General features: G+C 43.8%; 1 protein-coding gene across 1 annotated transcript in view; it reads right to left on the bottom strand.

Annotated features, from left to right (window-relative positions):
- The window catches only part of LOC123370188 (1-aminocyclopropane-1-carboxylate synthase-like protein 1), a 42,892-nt gene extending 34,671 nt beyond the window's left edge, over positions 1 to 8,221 (bottom strand). Inside the window, exon 1 of the mRNA XM_045016497.1 lies at positions 8,107 to 8,221. Coding sequence (XP_044872432.1) covers positions 8,107 to 8,170 — 64 coding nt within the window. The 5' untranslated portion in view covers positions 8,171 to 8,221. The remainder of the gene's footprint in view (positions 1 to 8,106) is intronic.
- Between the last annotated feature and the right edge of the window lie 17,162 nt (positions 8,222 to 25,383).

Genomic DNA, 25,383 nt, shown 5'->3' on the forward strand with positions numbered 1-25,383 from the left:
TCTTAATTTTACTCCTCTCCACCCCAAGAAGGAAGTCCATGAGAGGTTTCACTATAACACACAGTTACTCCTGCTGGAATTCTGCACCACCGTACACTGCAGAATTAATGTTCCCTACAGAATTTTATTTTTTCCTCCAGTATTTGTGATTTCCCCTCAGCACTCCTGCCTGTGCCTGGCACGGGTGGATGGGGCTCCCGACGACAGCCCTGGGTGGCTGACAGTGGGAGTCCCAGCTGCCTGGGGCTAACAGTGGAAGCATGATTATATTGTGTTATTTTGACAAATAAAATAGCAGAATTTTAAAATATTGTGCACAGAATGTTTAATTTTTTGGTGCAGAATTCCCCCAGGAGTATTTCTGCAGCTGACAAAGTTTGCTGCTCTCAGTGCTTCCTCATGCTCACTGATCCTGGAGTGGGACTGAGGAAAGAAACAGTGGTGGAAAGAGGAGAGGACAAGGGAGGCACTAGCTTCAGTTCTGAGACGACTGCTCTGAAGCTCTTTGTTTTAGGCCTGATGCACTGTTTGTATTAGCTCAGTACCGTGTTTCTATTTGTTTATTGCTTTCTTTCCTTTTTGGCCTTACATCTCCTCAGCCTGCCTTCGTTGCTCTGAAGTAGCACAAACAGTGCTCTCACCACAATGGGCTGTCTAAAAGTTGTCTCTGCTATGTGCTGTGAGAGAAAGATGTGGGTCATTTCAGGACAACACATGGAAATTAAACCAAGAACCCTTCTGTGAGAGGGTACTATCCGCCACACCCTGATCACTGACATTGCTGCAGCCTGGAGAAGGCTGCAGGCACAGTCAAGGGATTTACTGCTTGGTAGGGGATTGTGAGCATCTGGGAGACAGTCACTGGGCTAACAAGGTAATTGGGGAGAATATAAAGGGAGGAAACAGGAAGCTTAAGTATCAGGGGGTAGCTGTATTAGTCTGTATCCACAAAAACAATGAGGAGTCCGGTGGCACCTTAAAGACTAACAGATTTATTTGGGCACACGTTTTTGTGGGTAAAAAAACCTCACTTTTCACTCCATGCATCTGAAGAAGTGAGGTTTTTTACCCACTAAAGCTTATGCCCAAATAAATCTGTTAGTCTTTAAGGTGCCACTGGACTCCAGGAAGTTTAAGAGGAGCTTGGGCTGGGGAGTGAAGGCTGCAGGGAAGCCTGTCTTTGCTATAAGCACTGTGTTGCACAATATGGTTATGTAAGAGGTAAATAAATGGTGAAAGTTAAACATCCTGAAGTGCATTTGTGACTGCGAAACTGACTGGGCAATGAGGTTCAGCAGGTAGTGATGGAGGCACCCAGTGACACCTTCCTTAACCTGGGGCCTTAAATATTAGCATCCATGGTTCACAGAAATCACAGCCAAAAAAAAATAAGGTCATTTGCCTATTCAGGCCATCATCACAGGAGAATCATACTTTCAATACAGTTGTCCTACGCCTCACAAGACAGATATTACAAGAATCCCAAATTATCTTTGAGGATACAATCAACAACATGCTGGGATGTGTGGTGTCAGCACATGACACTGCAACACAAACATCAGAGCAAGCAGGCTTCTCCCACACAGCTCTGCTGATGTTCATTACTCTGGCCTGCAGCACCCAGTTCCACCAATGTACTTTCTGCACCACCCCAGACAACTACTATGCTGAATCCCACACTACCCCACCACAACTGCCCTGATAGTGTTTCAATGCCTCAGTCCTGGCCTTGACAACTCTCTGCTATACCTGTCCTGTGAATCCTTTGTGCATGGTGTAACCAATTAGTCCTGCCTTGAATGCAGGGGACTGAACTAGATGACCTCTCGAGGTTCCTTCCAATCCTACGATTCTATGATGCTGTTGCCTGTGATAGTGGGGGATTCAATGGATTACATGATCCAGATCCATTCTAGTCCTATGCTGTTATATTCTTATGTAACATTCACTAGTGGTTTTGTGACATAGTTACCATCTTGACCAAGGACACCCAACTCATGTCACTTGTGCCTTGAACATCTTCACATCCCCCCTCAAAACTCTCCTTTGACAAGTTAGTCTGCTAGTGTGCTGACACCACTGCTTATCATGCTGACCAGTATTGCCTCATTGTTTACTTGAGCTCCCCCATCTGTCTATCACTTGTCTTATAATTAGATTGCAAGCGCCTTTGGGCAGGAACCATCTTTCTCCCCTCTATTTGTACAGCACCTAGCACAATGTGGTCCTGGTCTACAACTAGGGTCCCGAGGTGCTATAGGAATACAAATAATATAAATAATAAAAATTCCTAGAGGCAAGAGGCAGTATAAATCTAATGAGCCAGCTCTTACCTGCTCGGCTGTGTTTAGCTTCTCCCCTGAACTAAATGAAATCCTCAGCAGGAAACACCCTCCACATAACCCCGTCACAGCAATTTTCCAGCCTTGGCTTCTTTCTGCAGACAGTTCACAAGAGCTGGTGATCTTCATTTGTCCTTTTCCCCACCCCATTCCCACCATCTTGTACAAGAACTTTAACAATGTTGTCTTGAAAACCTCCATAATTGCTCATTTGGTCCTAGTAACATTGGTTACCTTATGTAACTACCAGTTCACTCACGGAAACAGCCTAAGAATCTGTGGGACAAGACCAACAATGACTGACAATGCTGAAAATCTGAACTGTGTAGCGCTGCCAGCCTGCTCTATAAAATACTGTAGTCACAGCTAGCTGATCCATATTATATTTTTCTGCACAACACATGGTCTAAACAAAAAATACCTCAGTATTTCGGGAACTCTCCGTGTCATCTCCATGTCAGCTTCCTGAGAACACTTGAGGGAAACTACTGCTGTCTGGCTGCTCAGGAAGGTGAATTAAGGATTGCTTAATGGGTTGACTGGCACAGCTCCTGAAATCAAGTTGGCAGAGGCCCCTCTCTACCACTTAAACTCAGATAGCAACATTAGAAAGAGGAGCATCTATGTTCCAGAAATCAAATCACAGCCCTGCAGAGGACACTCCAAAATGCAGTTGAAGGTTAGACCTCCGTGTCCCAGGTCCCTGCAACCCAAAGGACCCCATGACGCTCAGATCCCAGCACTGAAGAGGATCCTGCTACATGTCTATACATCCAGTCATTACGTTTTCAAGATAAAAGAAGGCAAAACTGTTAAATGATAGTGAGTAAGTACCTCATTTCTTTCCTATCTGGAAATGCTATTGTAACACACAACTGTTTCACAATATTAATTAATTGAGCCTCACAACACAACCATAATATTACAATGAAGAAACTTGAGGCAAGCAAAATTAAGTGACTTGCTAAAGGTCACACAGAAAGTTTGTGGCCAATGTGGAAACTGAACTCATGTCTCTGTTTTCCCAATTCAGTGCCACAACTGCAAGATCATCCTTCACTAGAACTGAGTTGGGCCCCAGCAGCTTAACAAACAAATGAAAACTGAGACCCACAATTTGTAGCAGAAGCAACTAAAGCGATGAAGAAGATATAGACTTTTTGCTTTTACCTGTTAAATTCATGAGCAGTAGTAGAAGTGTATTAATGGGTAGTCACTGATATTTTGCTTACGAGCCCTGGGCACACCGCTTGTTATACTTTTGCCATCCTGGTGCTCCAGGGAAAGTCCTGTTCCTTGTCATGTTTCATGTTTGTTTAGTTTGACAGATTTCTTCATTAAAACTAGATTGTGTCATAGACCTGATAGAGGAGTCTGTGTGAGAATATCATACATCCCTCTGCATTTGGTTAATGTCATATTGGCACTACACTGAGGTATTAAAGAGGAACACAAGAACTGGTTATTAATCCTAGGAGGGTAGTGATCACCACAAGATTTAGGAATATTTAGAAAAAATAGAGTTACCACTGGAAAATCCAATTTCCCATAAGCCTGTAGGCATTTGTATTAAGGTAAGTAAAGAAATGGCAGATAGCTTTCGGCAAACCCCAGTCTTTCTTTAAGTACTTAGTCTCATTACGGACTATAGCACATTTGGTCACTTTAACTGTATAATGTTTACTGAACTGTTTTGAAACCTACGCAGTGAGGAATTTTGAAGACCTTGACAGTAGTTTTCAACATCATTAACAGTTTCTAAAACATCACAGATTTTCTTAAAAACTTTACATAAAAGGCTACTTGATTGCTCACTGATCTAGATGTGAGGGATCTGGCCAGTCCCCCAAGGGATTCCAGTCCCAATGATGATACCACCCCCAAAGCTCAAATCCTAAAGACAACAGGGGATTCTGCAGAGATAAAATTCTGATTTTGGACAGCAGTCTAAGAACTCCAATCCCAGGGTGTCTGGGAAAGTTTGAGACCTCAGATGCCAACACCAGTATAGGTCCCTTTGCAACCCAACACCCACTACTCTAGGCAAGATCCTTAGTCTACAAAATGCAAGTCTCCACTCCTTTATGTTTAAATCCCGTTGACATGCACTGTATCATTTTACAAATGTATTAAATGTAGTGATGGCAGCAAACACGTCCGTTTCCATAAAGAACAGTAAAGTGAATTTGGTGCTGATGAATCAGGTCAGGGAACCAAAGTCCCTCGTTTATCCCCAGTTCAGGTACATCATGACCAGTCAGAGTGGAAACTTTCCCAACACTGCCCTGACAATGTGACTCAACTTTGTACTGGAAGGTCACCACTAGGGGTGTAAGAAGTTTGTTCAGTCTCTAACTACTTCTGTCCAAGGTGCCTCTGGTAAGACTCCTAATGAGGGGTCTGGTTTGTGTCTGTTGTAACAGTGTTTTTTGTGATATGGATATTGTTCAATAGAAACAGAGACCCAACTCAGTTCACATCTGCCATTTGAACCGATGGACCTAGCGAAGGGGATTAAAACCAATAGCAAAAGGTTTTTTAGCCATATAAATAGGAAGAAAACCAAGAAGGAAGAAGTGGGACTGCTTAAAACTTTAAACGGAGTGGAGATTAGGGATAATCTTGGAATGGCACAATATCTGAATGAATATTTTGCCACGGTCTTTAATGAGGCTAATGAAGGGCTAAGGAATAGTGATAGAGGGACCGATGGGAATGAAGATATGGGGGTAGACATTACGGTATCTGAGGTGGAGGCCAAACTTGAACAGCTTAACGGAAGTAAATCGGGGGGCCCGGATAATCTTCATCCTAGAATATTAAGGGAATTGGCGAGTGATATTGCTAGCCCGTTAGCGATGATTTTTAATAAATCTCTAAATTCGGGGATTGTACCGTTGGACTGGAGATTAGCTAATGTAGTTCCTATATTCAAGAAGGGGAAAAAAAGTGACCCGGGTAACTACAGGCCTGTTAGTTTAACATCTGTAGTATGCAAAGTAATGGAAAAATTTTTGAAAGAGAGAGTGGTTAAGGAGCAGGAGGCCGATGACAACTGGGATAGATTACAGCATGGATTTACGAAAGGTAGATCGTGCCAAACCAATCTGATCTCCTTCTTTGAGAAAGTAACAGATTTTTTAGACAGGGGAAATGCGGTGGATCTAATATATCTGGATTTCAGTAAGGCGTTTGATACGGTACCGCATGAGGAATTATTGGTTAAATTGGAAAAGATGGGGATCGAAATGAAAATCCAGAGGTGGATAAGGAGTTGGTTAAAGGGGAGACTGCAGAGGGTAGTACTGAAAGGGGAACTGTCAGGTTGGAGGGGGGTTACCAGTGGAGTTCCTCAAGGTTCGGTTTTGGGTCCTATTTTATTCAATCTATTTATTGCTGACCTGGGAACCAAGAGTAGGAGTGGGCTGATAAAGTTTGCGGACGACACCAAGTTGGGAGGTATTGCCAATTCGGAGAAGGATCGGGATATCCTCCAGGGAGATTTGGATGACCTTGTAAACTGGAGTATTAGTAACAGGATGAAATTCAATAGTGAGAAGTGTAAGGTTATGCATTTAGGGATGACTAACAAGAATTTTAGTTATAAGCTAGGGACGCACCAGTTGGAAGTAACGGAGGAGGAGAAGGACCTGGGAGTCCTGGTTGATCGTAGGATGACTATGAGTAGGCAATGTGATGTGGCCGTTAAAAAAGCTAATGCGGTCTTGGGTTGCATTAGGCGGGGTATTTCTAGTAGGGATAAGGAAGTGCTAGTCCCGTTATATAAGGCGTTGGTGAGACCTCATTTGGAGTATTGTGTGCAGTTTTGGTCTCCCATGTTTAAGAAGGATGAGTTAAAACTGGAACGGGTACAAAGAAGGGCCACTAGAATGATCCGAGGAATGGAAGGCCTGTCGTATGACAGGAGACTTGAGGAGCTCGGTTTGTTTTCCTTAACCAAAAGAAGGATAAGGGGAGATATGATTGCACTCTTTAAATATATCAGAGGGATAAATACCAGGGAAGGAGAGGAATTATTTCAGCTCAGTGCTAATGTAGACACGAGGACAAACGGATATAAATTGTCAGTCAGGAAATTTAGGCTTGAAATTAGACAAAGGTTTCTAACCATCAGGGGAGTGCAATACTGGAACAGCCTACCGAGGGAAACAGTAGGGGCGAAGGACCTCCATGACTTTAAGATTAAGCTAGATAAGTTTATGGAGGAGATGGTATAATAGGATAACGGGCTTAGTCAATAGGTCAATTAAGTGCCAAACTGGTACTTAATTGGGTCAAATTGGGTCAAGGATATGATATTCTTAACCTCTTTCAGAGGGTATGGCTGGAGAGTCTTGCCCGCATGCTCGGGGTTCAGCTGACCGCCATATTTGGGGTCGGGAAGGAATTTTCCTCCAGGGCAGATTGGCAGTGTCCCTGGAGGTTTTTCGCCTTCCTCCGAAGCATGGGGCAGGGGTCGCTTGCTAAAAGAGTGGGTAGATCGGCTAATGTGGCCTGCATCTTGCAGGAGGTCAGACTAGATGATCATAATGGTCCCTTCTGATCTTGAATTCTATGATTCTATGAACTGTCATAGAGTGACTGGATGGCCACCATCTTGGCCGACACACCAGGGACTGAACTGTGGATCTCGAGAGCTAAAAGCATATAAAGTGCTACAGCTTGAGATAAAGTGCTCTAGGTGGGGCTGTATGAGACTCACATCCTCTGCGGATCAAGCACAGAGGGGGACTTGTAACACACACTCACCAGTGGGTCAATGACTTGTAGCCACTACTAATCTGAGATGGATTAGGTTTAGTGGTTTACAGGTGAAATGCTCTATATCCCATTCCTACAACCATCTAGTCCCTTTCCAATCATTTTACTATACGCTGTGCAAGTGTCCTGCTCATCCTTGACTTAACTAAAAATTTAAACCTGCCCTCCCAAAAGCTTAGTTCTCTTCCTTTTTTAAAAGTTCTGTGATAAATTGCCACAAGAGATTGAAGAGGACAGTCTCTAAAGGCTGCACACATTAAACCTTGCACCAAAAGTTTATATATCATCATAATCTCTCTCTCTCTCCGACCACCTTTGCTTTGGGAGGTCAGCTTTAGCTGCAACCCAAATCCAGCTTGGGTCAAAAAATTTTGATGGCCTTTGTGAAATGGTTCTCAGTCCAGTTCTCTGTGGAGAGGTATGCATATCGCAAAATCTACCAGCACTATTGTCAACAGAGAAGCCATGAAGACTCATCCTCCCACATGTAGAGCTGGACTCTTCATGTCAGGGGAGAGAGAGAGAGAGCACATTAGCAGGCAGCAGCATGGGAAGGCTAGTTCAGCCCATGCCCCTGGATAGGATGTGATTTCTTTCCCCCATGTCAATCTGACATCATTCACAATTTCTAAATTCAGACACACAACAGTTTTCATCACAGAAATATAGACACAACCAGAAGATAATCGTGTTCAGAGAGCCAATGTTGACATCAAGCTTTCCAAACTAAATCTCCTGGTTAGCTCTCAGTGACCCTCTCTGGATGCAGAGAGAATGATGCCCTGTGTCTGAAAAACCCTTCCTGATCTTTCAGAAAGCAGCCAAGTCTGATCAAGCTAGTTTTCATCTGTTTAAATGAGTAGCACTCAGTTTTAAACCACTCCAAATCTCTTTTGCGTCACTGACCTTTGAACCAGGAATTTAGCTAAATGACTACAGTTGCTTGACTCCTGCAAGAGAAACAGAATCATCTATCACTTACGCGATCTCCAAGTGAGGAAAGCGCGGGAGCAGGAAGCCTTCTGGGACACACTAGGAGTCATCATTTTACTTCATAATGCCACCTTTCATCCTCTTCAGTTCCAAACCACTGGGGAAGACAGAGAGGGAGACCACTACGAGCATATGTCCCCAAACTCCAGTGCAAGCTAAAATGCTCTCCCCACACAGAGAACATGCTGAAAGGCTTTCAAACCTAAACAAGGGAAAAAGCACAGGTGCTCCAGTGATTAGGCGGTCAAGGCCCACTCTCCACTCCTAAAATAATCAATTATTTAAAGAGAAGTTTCTAGGAGGGGAGGGCGTAACTAAATGTTACTTACAAGTTTCACTCCTTTGGTTCAATTCTTTATTCTCATTTAATAACACACCCAGCACAAACGTCTCCAGTTGCTACGGTGGCTAAAGGGACAGTACCAAAATAAAAAAAATAGACAGTAAAAATGTCACTCCAGGTGGTCCTAATACCACCACTATGGATGATTAGAATGGAGAAAAAGGTTAAGACTATCATTTGTTTTTCACCAGAGTTGACTTTGATATTCTGCTTGGATAGTGAAATCTGTCAACTTCAGTTTCACCGTGAGACTAATCTATTGTGAGGCTTTAATTTTATTTACAAAACACTTATAATTTAAACTTAAAACAAAAATTCCATATAAGCTTTTCTATCATATTAAAGTTAAGAAAAACAGACACATTAAAATTGACAATATCCCTCTGTTTTACATCCCACTTTCAAACAAACAAAAACCAATAACAAAAAAAAAAAGCAAGCAAGAGAGTATTTGAGTGGATATCTTAGACAATCAGAGTACTTGTGCTATGTTTGTCCTCAGTGCTCCCATAGCATTTTGAGTCCTTATGCCAGCCAGTGAACAACGGATCACACACATCATTGTTCTTGTTCAATAAAGAGGTGTTAAAACCTCAATGACAGACAGAGAGCATCTGGGAGATTTAACATACCCTTGTCACTAATAGATAGGGTAAATATACACTAGCAACCAAAGTTTGCTCTGTCAAACAGGTTTAAATACAAAGTGATTCAACTGAAATCAATGGAGTTACTCCATTCTAAAGGAGGCAAACTTGGCACTTTGTTTCCACTACCCTGTTTCCAGAAACTCTGTTGCTGCTTTCATTTTCCTCGTACTGCCCCTCTGCCTAGAGGTGGTTATGGAGCATGGAGGGTCATTTTTATGGATGAGCGATATCTGGTGGTTTGAAGTTTGGTTCAGACAAGCACCAAAGTCCTGATATTTCTCTGAAACTCTGGGAGCTGTTATCAGCCATATTAGTAGATTAAATTTACCCCTGTGCAGAAGACCAGCCTATGCACTGGGCAACTTCTATGTCACCAAAGCTTAATTCTGATTTTCAGCCTACTGTCTGGAAAGTACTTTAAGATCCTCCAGTGGAAATTGCTACAGAAGGCCAAAGGAATATACTGTCATGATAAGAGCGACAGAAGAGTCGGTCTCTGTGGGACAAAGGAGAATTTGGGCCCCCAACCATCCATCCCATTTTCATGGGGCAATCCTAATGCTGACAGGGCTTGCAGGCTGGGAAAGTCCCAAAATGCCTTTGAGGCTGAGGTATCGCCATCAAAACATGGCATTTACATATTCTATGGCCAGAAGAGAAATTGAAAAAGGTGACACCTCATGTCTGGTAAGAGGGTCAATTGGGAATGTGCATTTACCACATTGGGAAAGACTTGAATATAAGCCTCTACCAGGCTATCTCAGGCCCATGCATAGAACAGCAGGATACAGCTTCTCCTAGCACCTGGCAAGTTAGCCCATCTCATCCCAAGTGACACTCTGTGCCCCTCAGGGACACAGCTCCTCTGCTTTCTTCTAAATATTTAGCTGTGCAAGTTTGTGCTGCAGGACTCAGGAATGTCTTGAAATGGAAGAAGAAAATGGGGTTGCCTGGAGCTGGGCCCAACATTTCTCTGGCAAATTCACGTCAGATAAAACAAAACATTTACAGACATAAATAAGAGACGGGAGACTGGAGAAAAAGCCCAAATGTGTCAGCTGCTGTGTCCAGCTTTAGTTCAAAACATAAGAATGAAGGGAGGGAGGAGGGGAGAAAATGATACATAGAAAAGAATGTAAAAAGCTGTGGGTGCCAGCACAAGCTCAAACCCGCCAGCAAGACAAATGCAAACTAGCAGGTAGCAGCGTCTTGCCTTATATGGGAATTTTTTCTGCTGCATTTGGCCCTATTTATAGGAATTCTCTCTTAGTTTCAATGTAACCACGTCTCACTGTCTCCATTCTCCAATACTGGCCGGCTCAATGTGAGGAGGCTGGGCCTGCAGTTTACCTCAGCGGTGACTTTCACAAAAGAGTTCCTCATCTCCCATAAAACACAACACTGCGAGTAGAGGCCTAGAACGATGATACCAAGGGAGGCCAGCTTCCAGAGCTGATATTATCATTATAGTAACTCTAATCAATAAATAAATCAATAAGTAATAATATTTACTAATGGCTTTAGGGTAAACAGAAGGGGCTCTACCCCCTCCTGCAGGTGGGAAGGGGAACTCAGTCTCCATCCTTTCCTCAAACCTTGGTCTCCCTGTTGAGATGGCCCACAAGAGTAGCAGTTGTGATGATGGCTTTTGGGATGGGGACACCTGCCTTCTCAAAACCACCAATAAAACATCAGATGGTAACTTGCTCATTACTGATCCCTGGAGGATTCAAACTGTTATCAGAGTTAAAGGGTCCATTACCCTTTCCCAGCCCCCTGAGCCATCCAGCACCTTCAGTGAGTCAAGGTGAAAAGTACATCCAGGAAGCAAGCAAGTTGATACTCTATCATTTGTATACAAAATTTAATGAGCAAATCACTCATATTCCTATTAAAAAGCAGTAACTATAACAAATTGCTGTAGTGATCATTCCTAAGGATAGACGAATTGTTGATAAAATACAGTCTTCCTCTACCTATGTTTTACTGGGACAGAAATACCAATCCAGAAAAGTCCAGCATACCCAGAGGAATATCATGAATTTGGCTACAAGACCGAAAGCAAGGAGCAGGAATAAGTGGATGTTTTCAATGTGGAAGGAGGTCAATAGTGAAGTACTCCAATGATCTGAATTTGAACAAGTGTTACTCAATGATATGAAGACAGGAAAATTGTGAGGTACCTCAGAAGGCCCTCCAATGAGACAATTGGGCAACATGAGAACAGATTAAATTCAGCACAGAAAAGTGCAGAGTAATACCCACTTTGAACTATTCATGCACATTGATGGTTTGTAAATGAAATATAACCACGCCTGAGAAGAGACACAGGCATCACTGTGGATAACTCAGTGAAAATATCAGCTCAGTTCTTAGCAGTAGTAAAAAACAAAAACAATCTTAGGAATACATACAATGCTGAAAATATTGTAAAACCATTATGTAAATGTTGATATATCTTCATCTAGAATGTTGTGTCCAGTTTTGGTCAACTCATCTCAAGAAGGATATAGCAGAAAAATAGAAAAGGTCTAGAAAAGGGGAATAAAAATTATTAGAGGCTTGGAAAGACTCCATTATGAAAAGAGATATTACAAGATTTGGATTGTTTAATTTATAGAGGAAGTGAATAAGAAGAGATATAATGGGGTATTCACAATAAGCATTGCTATAGACAAGATCAGTTAAGCGCACTGACTTACCCTGTATTTTAATGTAGGAACAAGAGGGCACCCAATGAAATTTAAAAGACAAGAAATTTAAAACGGATCAAAGGATTTTTCCCACTCAAGAGCACATAATTCACCTGTGGAACTTCCAGCCACAAACTATTGAAGCAAATTATTACCATGTATTGTTTTTGTGATGCAGAGATTTGTGCTAAGGACTTCACAGTAACTAGAAAGACAGACTCTACTTCAGAGAGCTTACAATCTAAAGAGAAATGCTTAGTATGATTTAAAAAAATCTGTTAGGCATTTGTATAATGCAAAAATAACATCTGCAGCATGAATTAGGAAGAAACTTCCCCTGTAGGCATGGTATTACCTACATGGGAGTTTTACATCATCCTCTGAAGCAGCAGATATCAGTTATTGCTACAGACAGGATACTGGAATAAATGAACCATTGGTCTGATCCAGTATGGCAATTACTATGTTCAATTCCCACCAGCGCAGCATCACAGTGCAGTAGTTTGGTATAGCCATGATGGGCATTTGGATTTCTAATACATCTCTACTGAATGAAATCCATGTTTCCCTTCCTCAATTCCTGTTCCTTTGATTTTCACTTATCTTCCTCCCGCTGATCAATATGAGCTGCAAAATCTGCTAATATCTGAGCAGAGCTTTGTCCATGACAGCATTTGCACAGCTGTGCCTGCTATAGCCTGGTAATGCTGTCCCCTGTCTCCCCAGAAGCACAACCATTTGCAGGATCCCATTATCTAGTCCACACATTATGAGGCAACTCAGCCCCACAAGTCAGATCCATCAAAGGGCAGCATTTTTGATTGCTGAGTTTTAACAAACAAATAGCATTTTCTATTCACTATTTAGCTACTTCAGAATTTTAAAGAATAGCTCAGATCATAATGATCAAATTTTTGCATTCATGGTAAACTGTAACCAATGAAGAGGATAATAGTCATATAAATTAGTCTAGGAACAGGGAGCCAAGCTGGGGAATATGCACTTATTAGAACAATCACACAGCTTCAGAGAAGGAATTGAGGATGTGTGCAGGGGAGTGGTGATTGTGCGGGAAAATAACTGAAACAGTCAGCCCAGCACACAGCTGCAGTAACAAAAGCACGAACCAGATGCAAGACCATATGAATACAGGCAGCGAATATGAACTAGAAGCGATGATCCTGGGACTGCATAAGGCACTGGGAGCTGACGTCAATAGAGTTACACCAAGGATGCATTGGGCCATTGTGCATGCCACTCAACCTCTTCAAAATTCATTTCTTCAGCAAGCTTTTTCCAAACAAATTACATCAATGAACAAAAATCCCCAGTGCACTTGGGAGAGAAGACTATGCCTGGTCTGTCACCCATTCATTTAGATTGCAGGCCGTTTGAGGGTAGGAAGTTAGTTTTTCCTTTTTTATTGTACAGCACAGAGTACACTGACTAATCAATAAAAAATTAACACTATGTTGTAATTTAGCCCAGCAGCTGGGTGAAACCTTCCTAACTTGGAACCATATGAAGCTCAGCGGGTTTGCGGTTTTGTTACAAACCTGAAGCTTAGGCCAGGTGTGCTTAAGTTCACAAACGTTTTGCCAAGGTTGGGTCAAGTTCATGTCATGGGTCTACCCTCACTTGAAACTGGGGGGTTTCAAGGTGAGGACCCGCATGCCACCATGTCAAAGGTCTCACCCCCACTTGGAGCTGTTCGGCTCCAATGTGGGGACCTGACTTGGTTTCCCTCTAAACTAAAATCCTAGTTTAGATCTAGTAAGCTGCCACCACTCAATCAGGAAATGTGGATTGAGACACAGTCCTTCCCCAAAATCCTAGGGGATTCCAAGAGCCCCAAATCCATGGAGTTCTTACACCCAGGAGAAACAAACCATTCCCCCTGCTTCCTCCCCCCTCCCTTTTCCTAGGAGAGAGATACCTGATTCAAACTGCTTGAATCAAACCCAGGAGGAACTGTCTCTTCCCCCCTCACCTTCCCCTGAATTTCCACAGAAGAAGGAATTAACCAAGTCCAAAGAAAAGAAAAGAATTTATTAAGAGAACAAAAAGAAAATACAGAATCTCTATGAGCCCAAGCTGGACACTCATAGGGTATAACCTTATCAATCTCTGGAGAGAATCCCCTCTCCCCCTTTCTTTCTCAGTGAAAGCAAAGTAACAGCAAACAGGAATAAAGAATTTCCTTTAGCAAACACACAATTGCAAATAGTAGAAATTGCAAAGAGTAGAAATTGTGAGGAGCCAAGAGGTTTGGGCTGAATTTTGCTTTGGGTACTTAACTTTGGGGGATAGGATGGGTGTTCAAATTTGACACTCAATGCGAACCTCAACAGAAGTGAAAGTGGAACATGGATGGCACACCCTTCAGCCCTTTGCACAGGGCTAGTGAATATCCATGTGATCAGAACATCCAGAGGTGTTTTGATCTCTGCTCCCATTTCTGTGTAAGGACTAGTCAGGGACAGATCTGGAGCTTTAGTTCAGACAATTACCTGAAAGCCTGGATCCTGATCCCAAGCAGAGATGGGTCCCAAACCAAGCATCATCATATCAAGACTTCTATAATGAAGCCAAATCAAAACCCTGGGGGAGGATTTGAACTTTGCAGCTCAGGCCCATCTCTGTCTGTTCTGAACCCGGGTGGCCTAGAGTACTCAGGCTGGAAAATCTATAAGATTCTAGAGTACTCAGGTTGGAAATCCTGAAATTACTCCATATTTCCTGCTCACAGGAGTCTGGGAATATTGTAGAAAGGGCCTATTCTGTGGGATTTCAGGGCAGCATTTTAGATCTCTGAAGATATGGGGACATTAAGAATAAACATTTTATAAATCAAGGAAAAAAAAGTAAACTGAACTTTTTCAAACCTCAGAGAATATTTGGTTCTGTTCAAGCTTTGGGCCAAGATCCCAGTGAAGCAAAGCACTGGCTTCTGCCTGTTCATTCCCATACACCACACTATCCCTGCTGAAATAGTGTGGGAACTCTTTAGCAGGTTTATTACAGACTTACACCAAACTGGGCACTAAGACAAAGGGTAATGTATTCCGTGGAGAAGATTTGTAACATGAGGGTGAGCTGGAAGCATTGTCATCCTGGGTCAGGTGGAGTGTATCACAGCATAAACAAAGAGCAGACCAGGACACAAGACTTGTCCAGCTGCATGTTTAAAGTGAGCCAGGGAGGAAGTCAGTGACAGTTGTTGGTCCCCAGAGTGTGTGCCAAAAACTCTGCCTAATCATTCCAGCTCTCCTGCCATTGGGCAAGATGCCTGAAAGAGGGAGCTGTGTAAGCTGAATTTGACCCTTTTGAAACCCTTCTTTCCCTTTGGGCCAGACAGTGCGGGAAAAGTGTTTCCTTTTCTAGATCTTCTGTAGGACTTGGAATGGCTTTTAGTTTGAGTTTACTGTTGTCATGCAGAAAACGTTTTGTCTGAAAATTTGGAGGCTGTGATTTGCTGGTGCAGACTCTGAAGCCTTCACCCAGCAGAGGCAATTGTCTCTACCTTTTCTACTAAGGGGGAGGGTAATCTAGTGGTTGAAGCAAGAGACACGGAGTCAGGACTTCTGTGTTCTAATCTCGTCTCTGCCATTCACTGGCTGTTTAACCATGGGCAAGTCCCTTAACATGTCTCAGTTTCACCATCTGTAGAACGGGGACAACTACACTTACCTACTTCACAGAGAATTGTGACGCTAAGTCAATTGTTGTTTGTAAATAACTGAGATCCTTTACAGAAGGATAATTTATTATATTATATCCCCTTTCTCCCACTGAGAGACCCAAAACACCTTCCGTTTGGATGCATCAAGCTTTGATCTGGATTATTTTCTCCAGGAAATGCAGTCTGACAGTTCATATATGGTACAGCATCTGCAGTGAGAGAACATTAATGCAGACCATGCAACTTAGAAAGCATTGCTGTGGAGGGATGCACTCACCTCTTGAGCAGCTCCTGGCTATCCGGTCATGGTACTGACTTTCTCTTTGGCTACCGGCACCCCCGAAAGCTATCAGCCTGTCTCAGTGATTCTTCTGTGTCTTGGCCCTCCATCCAGGTCACACAGTGCAAAACCCCTTCTGGGGTATGACAACTCAAAAATTGAAACTGTTTCTGGTCTTCTGGGCCAATTATAAACAAAATATATTCTTACCCTTTCTGGGTTAAATTCTCTCTCTGGGATTGAACCAGCAAGGCTCCTCCTTAGCCCTTGTCACTCACTGTGGCCAGTAAGGGGCCTGGCCCTGCCTGGTTTCTCTGGCAGCAGGCTGATCCTTTTATTTCAGTCTGGTGGGTCTTAATTGGCTTTTGCTGGTTCCCAGCCCTTCTGTCTTCTGGATGACCAGATCTCACTGGTTCCCCAAATGGCTGTGGTTTTCCTCACTGCTAATTGTTTTCTAGGGCGGGGGTGCAGCAGAGCCCTGGTATGGGGCCACGAAGGCCTGGTACCCTCTGTCACAATTGCCCAGAAATGAAAATAGCTGCCACAGCATTACCAAAAATGTCAGCACTGAGACTCTTTGAAGGGAGTCATGCTCCCTTCCAAGTGGTTTTATTGCTCCATTAGTTGCTCTTCCCCAGAGCATTATGAGGATCAGAAGAGAAACAGGACCCAAGAGAAGGGAAAACTGTGACATTTTGGGGATCATCCAGATCAGTAAGGGATTCTGTTACTGCCTGCTCTGTAACCTTGGGTGCCTTTTGCTCTGCAGCTTTGATTCAGACCCCTGACACTAGTAGCTTGTACACATGCACAAGATCTCATCCTGGCTTCCACCAGCCTAGTCACTCCTTGCAGAGTAACACCAATAGCCCTTCCAGTCTTGAGTCTTCCTAAATCCATATTCCCGAAGTTCCTAACTACCAGACACTCTGACTTTTCCCTGCCAATTCGTCACCCCCCTAAAGGCATGAAACCAGTTCTCCCCCGACACCAGCCTACTTTGACACACTGCACACAGTTAGCAGAACAGAGTGGTAAAAATGAACAGAAGGTTTATTTAGTAGAAAAACCACAGATTCAAAGATGAAACAGTAAGGGGGAAACAAACACATACAAATTACACAGAAAATAAAGGCACAACCTCAGGCTTTGCGCTTCTAGTATTAGAAAAGGGATTTTATCTAAAAAAAAGTTATCTATTGCCTCTGAAAAGTTTCCCAGCATATCCCATGCTATGGAGGGGATCCAGCATTTCACAGACAGCACCTGCCAAGTGACTGTCCCTCAGTTTCTGGATCCCCAAATTCAGACACAAGCCTGCTTTTAAAAGGCTTTTTTTTCTCTTTTTTATTTTTCTTCTCTTAGTCCATGGTGATTCACGTTTATTTAGTGTGGAAATCCTTCTTGACTGAAGAGTGGGGATATCTCAATGTCTTTCCATTAATGTTAATGTTCCCCCATTGTCTCTTCTTCACAGGACAAAGGGTTGTTACTTGCAGCTGGTTTTGTGTAAACACCTCTCTTGAGAGGTGCCCCCCTTGCTGTGAGTTATGGTTGAGATTGTAGTATAGGTTATGAGCTCAGTTTTCTATATACATAAATACATATATACACAGACTGTGGTTATGCATCTATCTCATGACCATCAAGTTCAGAACACTACAAGCTTTCATGAAAGACCTTACTTGATACATTGTGATGGTACAATAATATAGTATGCAATCAGTTGATTCAACTGCTTATTTTGGGGGTTTAACCCAGTGATGTGCTAACTTTTCTTGTCGCACCCCCGTTACCATTTACAGAATTTCACACACACACACACACACACACACACACACACACACACACACACACACACACACACCGTTCCATTACTTGTAATTTGAAGTAATCCATTACTTCTGTGCTACTGCTGGTGGCAGTGCTGCCTTCAGAGCTGGGGGGCCGGAGGGCGGTGGCTGCTGGCCAGGGCATTCATGTTGTTTGCCAAGTGGGAGGACTATTTTTTTAATACTGCTCCTGTCTCACTCCACAAGACCCACTCTATTTTTATCCTGCTCCTGCTATTATGGCAGTGTGACCCAGGGTGCCTGGGGCAGCCCTCACTGAAAATGCCAAGATTAGAGGATGCTGCAAAAAGCATAGCAGATTCTCCCCAAACTGATTATTAACACTGAAGTTAGATTCACCAACCAGTCACAAACTGTGCTCCTGATCCCCCACACTGGTTGTGAAGAAGCTAATAAAGAAATAACATGGCCCCTTTTACTGTATTCCAGTTCTCTGGCTCCCAATCAGCACATAGATCCAGTACAGTGAGAAGTTACACAAAAACTCTGCTCACTATAAAAAATGTTCTTCTGACCCCAAAGGGCCAGCCTCATTACCAGGTCAGTACAGGTTTGGCTCTTACCCAAAATACCATGCTGCTAGCTGTTGTGTATTTGGTTGTCATGGTTTTGTTGCTATGGCAACTGAGTTAGATTATTATGGGTTAGCTCAACCGGTTTCAACCGGCTGAGGAGCTCTCTGTATATATGTAAATAAAATGGAGGTTTTGGTTAGCTGCCTGCTCTCTGGCCTCAAGTGATTGCTTCCTACACCGGCTGCCCCAAGGATATAACACTGGCGACGAGGGTGAGACTCCGGTGCTGCTCCAGTAACAGAAGGAAGTAGAAGTTAAGGTAAAGAACAAACAAACAAAAAAGCTGCTTGTTTGCACTGACTGTGAAAGTGAAACTAAAAATCATGGCTACTCTGACCAGGCCCCTGGAGCCTTTTGATGAGAATACAGAGCAGTGGCATGTGTATACTGAGCGTTTTGAGCTTTTTGGTATTGCAAATGACATTACAGAAGCGAAGAAGGTGCCAATATTCTTAACTGTTGTAGGGGCTAAAACCTACTCTCTGCTACGCAGCTTACTACACCCTGTTAAGCCTGAGACTAAATCTTACAGTGACATTGTGGAAATCCTGGGGTCTCATTTCTCCCCAAAACCACTGGTAATTGCTGAAAGATATAGGTTCCACAAAAGAGACCAAAAGGAAGATGAAACAGTTGTACAATTTGTAGCCATTTTAAAAAAGCTAGCAGAACACTGTGAATTTAAAGAAATGTTACATGATGCCCTGCGTGACAGGTTAGTGTGTGGCCTGTACAGTGAAGCTATACGGAAGCGCCTACTGACAGAGGCTCAGCTTACCTTACAGAAGGCTGTTGATATTGCTGTCTCCATGGAACTGGCTACAAGGGAGGCACAATACATCGGTGCACCCCCTAGGGTGCAAAAAGTGTCACAAGAACCGACCCACAAAACTGTGCAGAGTCAAGAATGTTACCGCTGTGGTAAGCCGGGTCACCAGGCATCAGAATGCTGGTGTAAGGACCTGGTGTGTCGACACTGTGGCAAAAAGGGACACATTGAGTGTGCCTGTAAACAAAAGAAAAAGAGGCCTGTGGTCTGGCCGACAAAAAGAGGAACCCTGCATACCCTAGAGCAGACCCAGGATGATCAAGGTGACACCTCATCGCAAGAGGAAGTGCCACTGCATGTTTTGTCTTTGGCAATGGGCTCACATGAATACTGGGTAACCCCGTTATTGGATGGCAAACGTATACGCATGGAACTGGACACCGGTGCAGCCGTCTCACTGATCTCCGAGACTGTGTATAAAGAAAAGCTACAGCATCTTCCGCTTAAGGCAACAAAAACTGTTCTGAAGACGTATACGGGAGAAGCTGTGCCTATGCTGGGCACTATTGATGTTAAGGTGGAGCTCAATGGACAGGTGGCTAAATTGCCACTGTTTGTGGTGAGAGGTAACTACCCAGCCTTAATGGGTAGGTCTTGGCTTGGGAAGATTCAACTGAACTGGGCAGAAGTGCACCGGATGACTAAAGAAGAAACCAGTCTAACCCCTATACTAAGGAAACATGCTGCTGTTTTTGGAGATGATTTGGGAAGTATGAAGGGAATCACTGTGACATTGAACATTAAACCTGGCAGTCCACCAAAATATCTGAAAGCCCGAACTGTGCCATATGCCATCAGGACAAAAGTTGAAGCAGACCTGGAGCGCCTGGTCACCAATGGAGTCCTAATACCAGTTACCCATAGCTCATGGGCCACTCCTATCGTTCCAATCGTGAAGAAAGATGGCTCTCTCCGGATTTGCGGTGATTTTAAAGTCACTGTCAACCCAGTGTTGTGTGCAGAGCAATACCCGCTTCCCCGCATCGATGACCTCTTCACAGGCCTGGCTGGGGGACAAAAGTTCAGTAAGATTGATCTGAGTCAAGCATATTTACAGATGCACGTCGATGAAAAGTCCCAAGAGCTGTTGACTATTGTGACTCATAAGGGGCTTTATCGATACTGTCGTCTACCCTTCGGAATAACATCTGCTCCTGCCCTGTTCCAGAGGGCTATGGACCAGATCTTGTGTGGCTTGTCAGGAGTTCAGTGCTATCTGGATGATATCCTGGTCACTGGAAGAAATGAAGAGGATCACTTAAAGAATTTAGAGGCTACCCTACAAAGACTGGAAGAGTATGGCCTACGAGTTCGCAAAGACAAGTGTGAATTCTTCAAGCCCTCTGTTGAATATTTGGGACACATCATTGATTCTGCAGGTCTTCATAAGGCCCCTGCAAAAGTTAAAGCTATTGTGGAGGCTCCCCCACCTCGAAATGTAAGCCAGCTGCGCTCGTTTCTAGGACTCCTGAACTATTATGGAAAGTTCATCTTACAGTTAGCCACACTGCTAAAACCACTTCATGAGCTCCTTGGGCAGAACAAGGCCTGGAAGTGGACTGAAGCCTGTGATGTTGCGTTTAACAAAGCTAAGGATGCATTGCTAAATTCTGAAGTTCTAACGCACTTTGATCCATCCTTACCCCTGCAATTGGCCTGCGATGCCTCCCCTTATGGAGTGGGAGCAGTCGTGTCACATATTATGCCTTCAGGAGAAGAGAGACCTATTGCTTTTGCTTCACGCACTCTAAGCAAAGCAGAAACTAACTACGCCCAAATCGAACGTGAGGCATTAGGAATTGTTTTTGGAATTCGGAAGTTTCATCAGTACCTGTTTGGGCGAAAATTTACTCTTCTCACAGACCATCGACCTCTGACATCAATTTTTGGACCTTACACAGGCATTCCCCCATTAGCTGCTAGTCGTATGCAACGTTGGGCATTGTTACTTTCAGCACACACATATGAAATCAAATATCGGAAATCCACTCTACACGGCAATGCAGATGGCCTCTCAACGTTGCCTTTGCCGGTCAAACACCAAGATAGTGCCCATAAGGAAATCTTCTACTTTGAACAGGTAGAGAATACACCCATCACTGCTACTCAGATAAAGAAGGCAACTCGCGTTGACCCAGTATTGTCCCACGTTATGGACCTGGTGATGCATGGAACATCTCGACAAACCTCTCCGGTCTCATCCGACCTTGTTCCCTACATGTCCAAGCGGACGGAGTTATCGGTCCAATCTGGTTGTTTGTTGTGGGGGAGACGTGTCATTATTCCACCACCACTGAGATCACAGATGTTAGAACAGCTACATTCCGGTCACTGTGGAATAGTGCGCATGAAGGAAATTGCACGAAGCTATTTTTGGTGGCCTGGGCTGGACAGCGCTATTGAAGAGAAGGCAAAAGCTTGTATGTCATGTCAGGGTGTGAGGAATGCACCCCAGTGGGCACCCCTACACCCATGGGACTGGCCTGAAAACCCGTGGCAACGTATTCACGTTGACTTTGCTGGCCCCCTTGAAGGAAGCATGTTCTTGGTGGCAATAGATGCCCATTCTAAATGGCCAGAAGTCTCTATAATGCAGTCCACTTCTGCAGAGAGTACTATCCAAAAACTACGAGGACTCTTTAGTCGTTTTGGTCTGCCAGAACAACTTGTGAGCGACAACGGACCGCAGTTCGTTTCTCAGGAGTTTCAAAATTTTATGAAAGCAAATGGGATACACCACATCACGTCAGCACCATATCATCCGTCCACCAACGGATTAGCTGAAAGATTTGTGCAGACAATGAAAAACGCTTTGAAATCAGCAAGGGGACAACACTCCATTCAAAAGCATCTGGATACCTTTTTACTTTCCTACAGAAACACACCTCATGCTACGACCCACGCATCTCCGGCCTTTCTAATGATGGGACGACAGCTGCGCACTTGCTTTGATCTGCTGAAACCTTCTGAACCCCGACAAATTGTGCAACATCAGCAGCAATATCAAGTCATCAGACGGGCACCCAGAGCAAAAGACCGAACCTTTAGCCCGGGACAGCCAGTTTTGGCTCGGAATTATACTTCCAGAGCTAAATGGGTTCCGGCCACAGTCATCACTCAAACAGGACCTGTTTCCTACACAGTCCGGACTGCAGAGAATCTTACCTGGCGGCGACATGTAGATCAGCTGTTGCCAGGTCATGCCAGTCCTCAGGACCCATCTGCAGTTGAGGGGTCTGACTTCACCTCTTCTGGTGAGGGATCGAATCATGAGTCACCTGTTTCTGACTGTTCTCCTCCATTACTGCCGGCGGCTGAGATACCCCTTTGCCCAGCACGAGCTGATACCACCTCCTCACCTGTTCGTGCTGCGGACCCTGAGCCCCTAGTGCTTTCGGGTGCAATAACACCAGTAGTTCGCCGTAATCCACCTAGAGACAGAAGGCCTCCTCATCGGCTGGATCTTTAGCTAGGGCGAACCCACGGTTATGGGGCAAAATAATCCCCAGGGTTTAGCCGGGAATGGAGGCAGTCTACCCTCCTTCTCTAGTCTAGTGTGTGTTTTATTTAGGGGATGTTCTTATTAGGGGGGAGGAATATGTTGTGTATTTGGTTGTCATGGTTTTGTTGCTATGGCAACTGAGTTAGATTATTATGGGTTAGCTCAACCGGTTTCAACCGGCTGAGGAGCTCTCTGTATATATGTAAATAAAATGGAGGTTTTGGTTAGCTGCCTGTTCTCTGGCCTCAAGTGATTGCTTCCTACACCGGCTGCCCCAAGGATATAACACTAGCCAATCCTGTAGTGTCTAAAACTGAAGGTTTATTAGAAAAGAAAAGAAAAGAAAAGAACAAGAAGAGAGTGAAGCAATGGTAAAGCAATCAGATACATACAGATACTTCAAAGTCCATATATCAGGTTCTTAGCAGTAGTGGTGAGTTTGCTGGTTTGAAAGTCCCTCTGGAACACATCCAAAGTTTGGATGGGTCATTCAGTCCTTTGTTCGGACCTTCATTTGTAGAACAGTTGCTTCTGGGGGTAAGAAGCAGGAAGGATTGAAGACAAAATGGAAATGATGCAGCTGCCCTTTATATTCCTTTTGCCATGTGGCTTGTACTTAGGGTGACCAAACAGCAAGTATGAAAAATTAGGATGGGGGTGGGGGCTAATAGGAACCTATATAAGAAAAACACTCAAAAATCAGGACTGTCCCTATAAAATCGGGACATCTGGTCACCCTACTTGTACTTCCTGTATCCCAAACACAAGCTTCACAGCACATGGCATGGAAAAGCCTTAGAGTTCTGTCTACCAACTTTCCCCCACATCATGCCTTGCTGACTGATAAGGTGTATCCCCTGGCTCCTTTCAATGGATTCATTGTCAACTGATGACCCTTGATTGGACATCAAACAGGCTAGGCAGTGCTGATGCCAATCTGTCTGGGGCTGTCACCCAGAAACACAGCACAAATTTGGAAATACAGATATACCATACATATCTATAATTCACAATACAAAGGTGATACAAACATATAAACAAGATCATCATACCTGGAAAATCGTAACATTTTCACAGATACCTTACATAGTCAGATTCCTTGCAATTTTATAATATTGGTAACAACAATATCATAAAGTGTCTCCCAGATTTCATACAGTATCACAGGCATAGGATCTGAGTTTCTTTGTCCTCCCATCCCCCAAGAACCTTTTGTAACCACCCTGGGGGTGGGGGGTGCTCCACAGTTTGCACACCATTGGTTTAAAACTTCGGTTCTCACCTTGGACTGTCTGGGTGCTGATTATCACAGATCTGATCTCTTTGAAAATTGGATCAGTGGAGCCACTGATGATACTAAAGATTTTCTTGTTATATATAAGTGGTGTGTTTTCATCTACCCTTTCAGTGGGGATAGGGAGAGGAAGGTTTCCACAGAGAGAGTGGGATTATAGTTGCTAGGAGTCATCCTCCACCTCTCCTGGAAGGCTTAAATCTACATTCTGTTGCAGGGCGAGGTGGTGTTCCTTTGAAAATGAATTTGCAATAAGATACAGCTACAAAAGAAATCATGTCATGCAGCTGAGAAGCGATAGTTCTGGGTAGGGCTCTGGGGGACATCATCTGGGTTACTGCACTCAGTCATGGGCATCATATTACCAGAGAGATATTGAAAAAATAGGAGGGAGTTCAGGGAAGAGAAACAAAAATGATCAAGGAGCTAGAGGGACAGTGTTATGAGGAAGGATTAAAAGAGCTAAAAATCTGTGTAGCTTGGCTTAATGACAACTAAGGGAGGACTTTATAAGAGTCTACAAGTGTAGGAAGAGTGCAAATAATTAAAAAAGAAGAGGAATTATTTTGTGCTGTATGGGCAGGGTAAGAGTAAGATCAAATGGGATGAAATAAAGAAAGGGGAGAAAAAAGATCAGGGAAGCTTGCCTGATAGTGATATGTATTAAGTTGTGGGAATGGTGGAAGCTCCATCACTTGAGAATTTTGAAGATAGACTGGACAAGACACTAAAAAATGTTATGAAAGGAAGGAGCTTGCATTTACAGGGAGATCGGCTGGAGGGAAAAGGCATATTTTTATTGTTTCTAACTTTTGTGATTCTGTGAAACATCAGGCACCTGTTTGTTGGGAGAGCAAAGTACTGAGGTTGCTTTAAAGATCTGAAACATCTCTGTAGAGAAAGCTGCCATGCTGGGCAGTAATTCTATGTCCCTGGGCTTGGTTCTATCAGGAAGAAAGATCTACAGAACTGCACAATATCCCCCTCATTCCCTGCCCCCAAAACTGCCAAACCCATGAGTTCTCAACAGAGATTTGGAAGTTCTTAATTATTCAGTGAATCCCAACTTCCTCTGGGTCCTCCCATGCCTACATCAGGCTCCACAGCCAATCTACTCACCCCAGCTTATAGCGTGAAGGAGATTTTCCATTTGGGGCAAGTTTTGTGCTCAGAAAAGTTAACACTGACTGGAGAGAGGCAGTGTGCAGGCAAGGTGGGGTGCAGGCGTCCTCCTCATCGTTCTGTGACACAGCTCAATCCTGACTTGTGCTCTTGTCCCACAGTTCCAGTCCCCCACAATTCAGTCCTGACCTGCAATATCCCATTCTAAGCCTTGGCCTCTTCCATCCAGAGACTCGTGAACTGGATAGTGGATGTGATATGTGAACACACTCAGTTACGGATAAGTCTACACTGCAGCTGAGAGGTGTGATTCCCAGCCCAGCTAGACAGACTCACACTAACTTTGCTTGAGCTAGCGCACTAATAAATAGAAGTGTGAACGCTGTGACATGGGTTCACACCCCTGGGGTCAGGCTGGTTTGGACTTGAGCTGTTAGCCTGAG

This window comes from Mauremys mutica, chromosome 4, assembly GCF_020497125.1.
Source record: "Mauremys mutica isolate MM-2020 ecotype Southern chromosome 4, ASM2049712v1, whole genome shotgun sequence".
Lineage (NCBI taxonomy): Eukaryota > Metazoa > Chordata > Testudines > Geoemydidae > Mauremys > Mauremys mutica.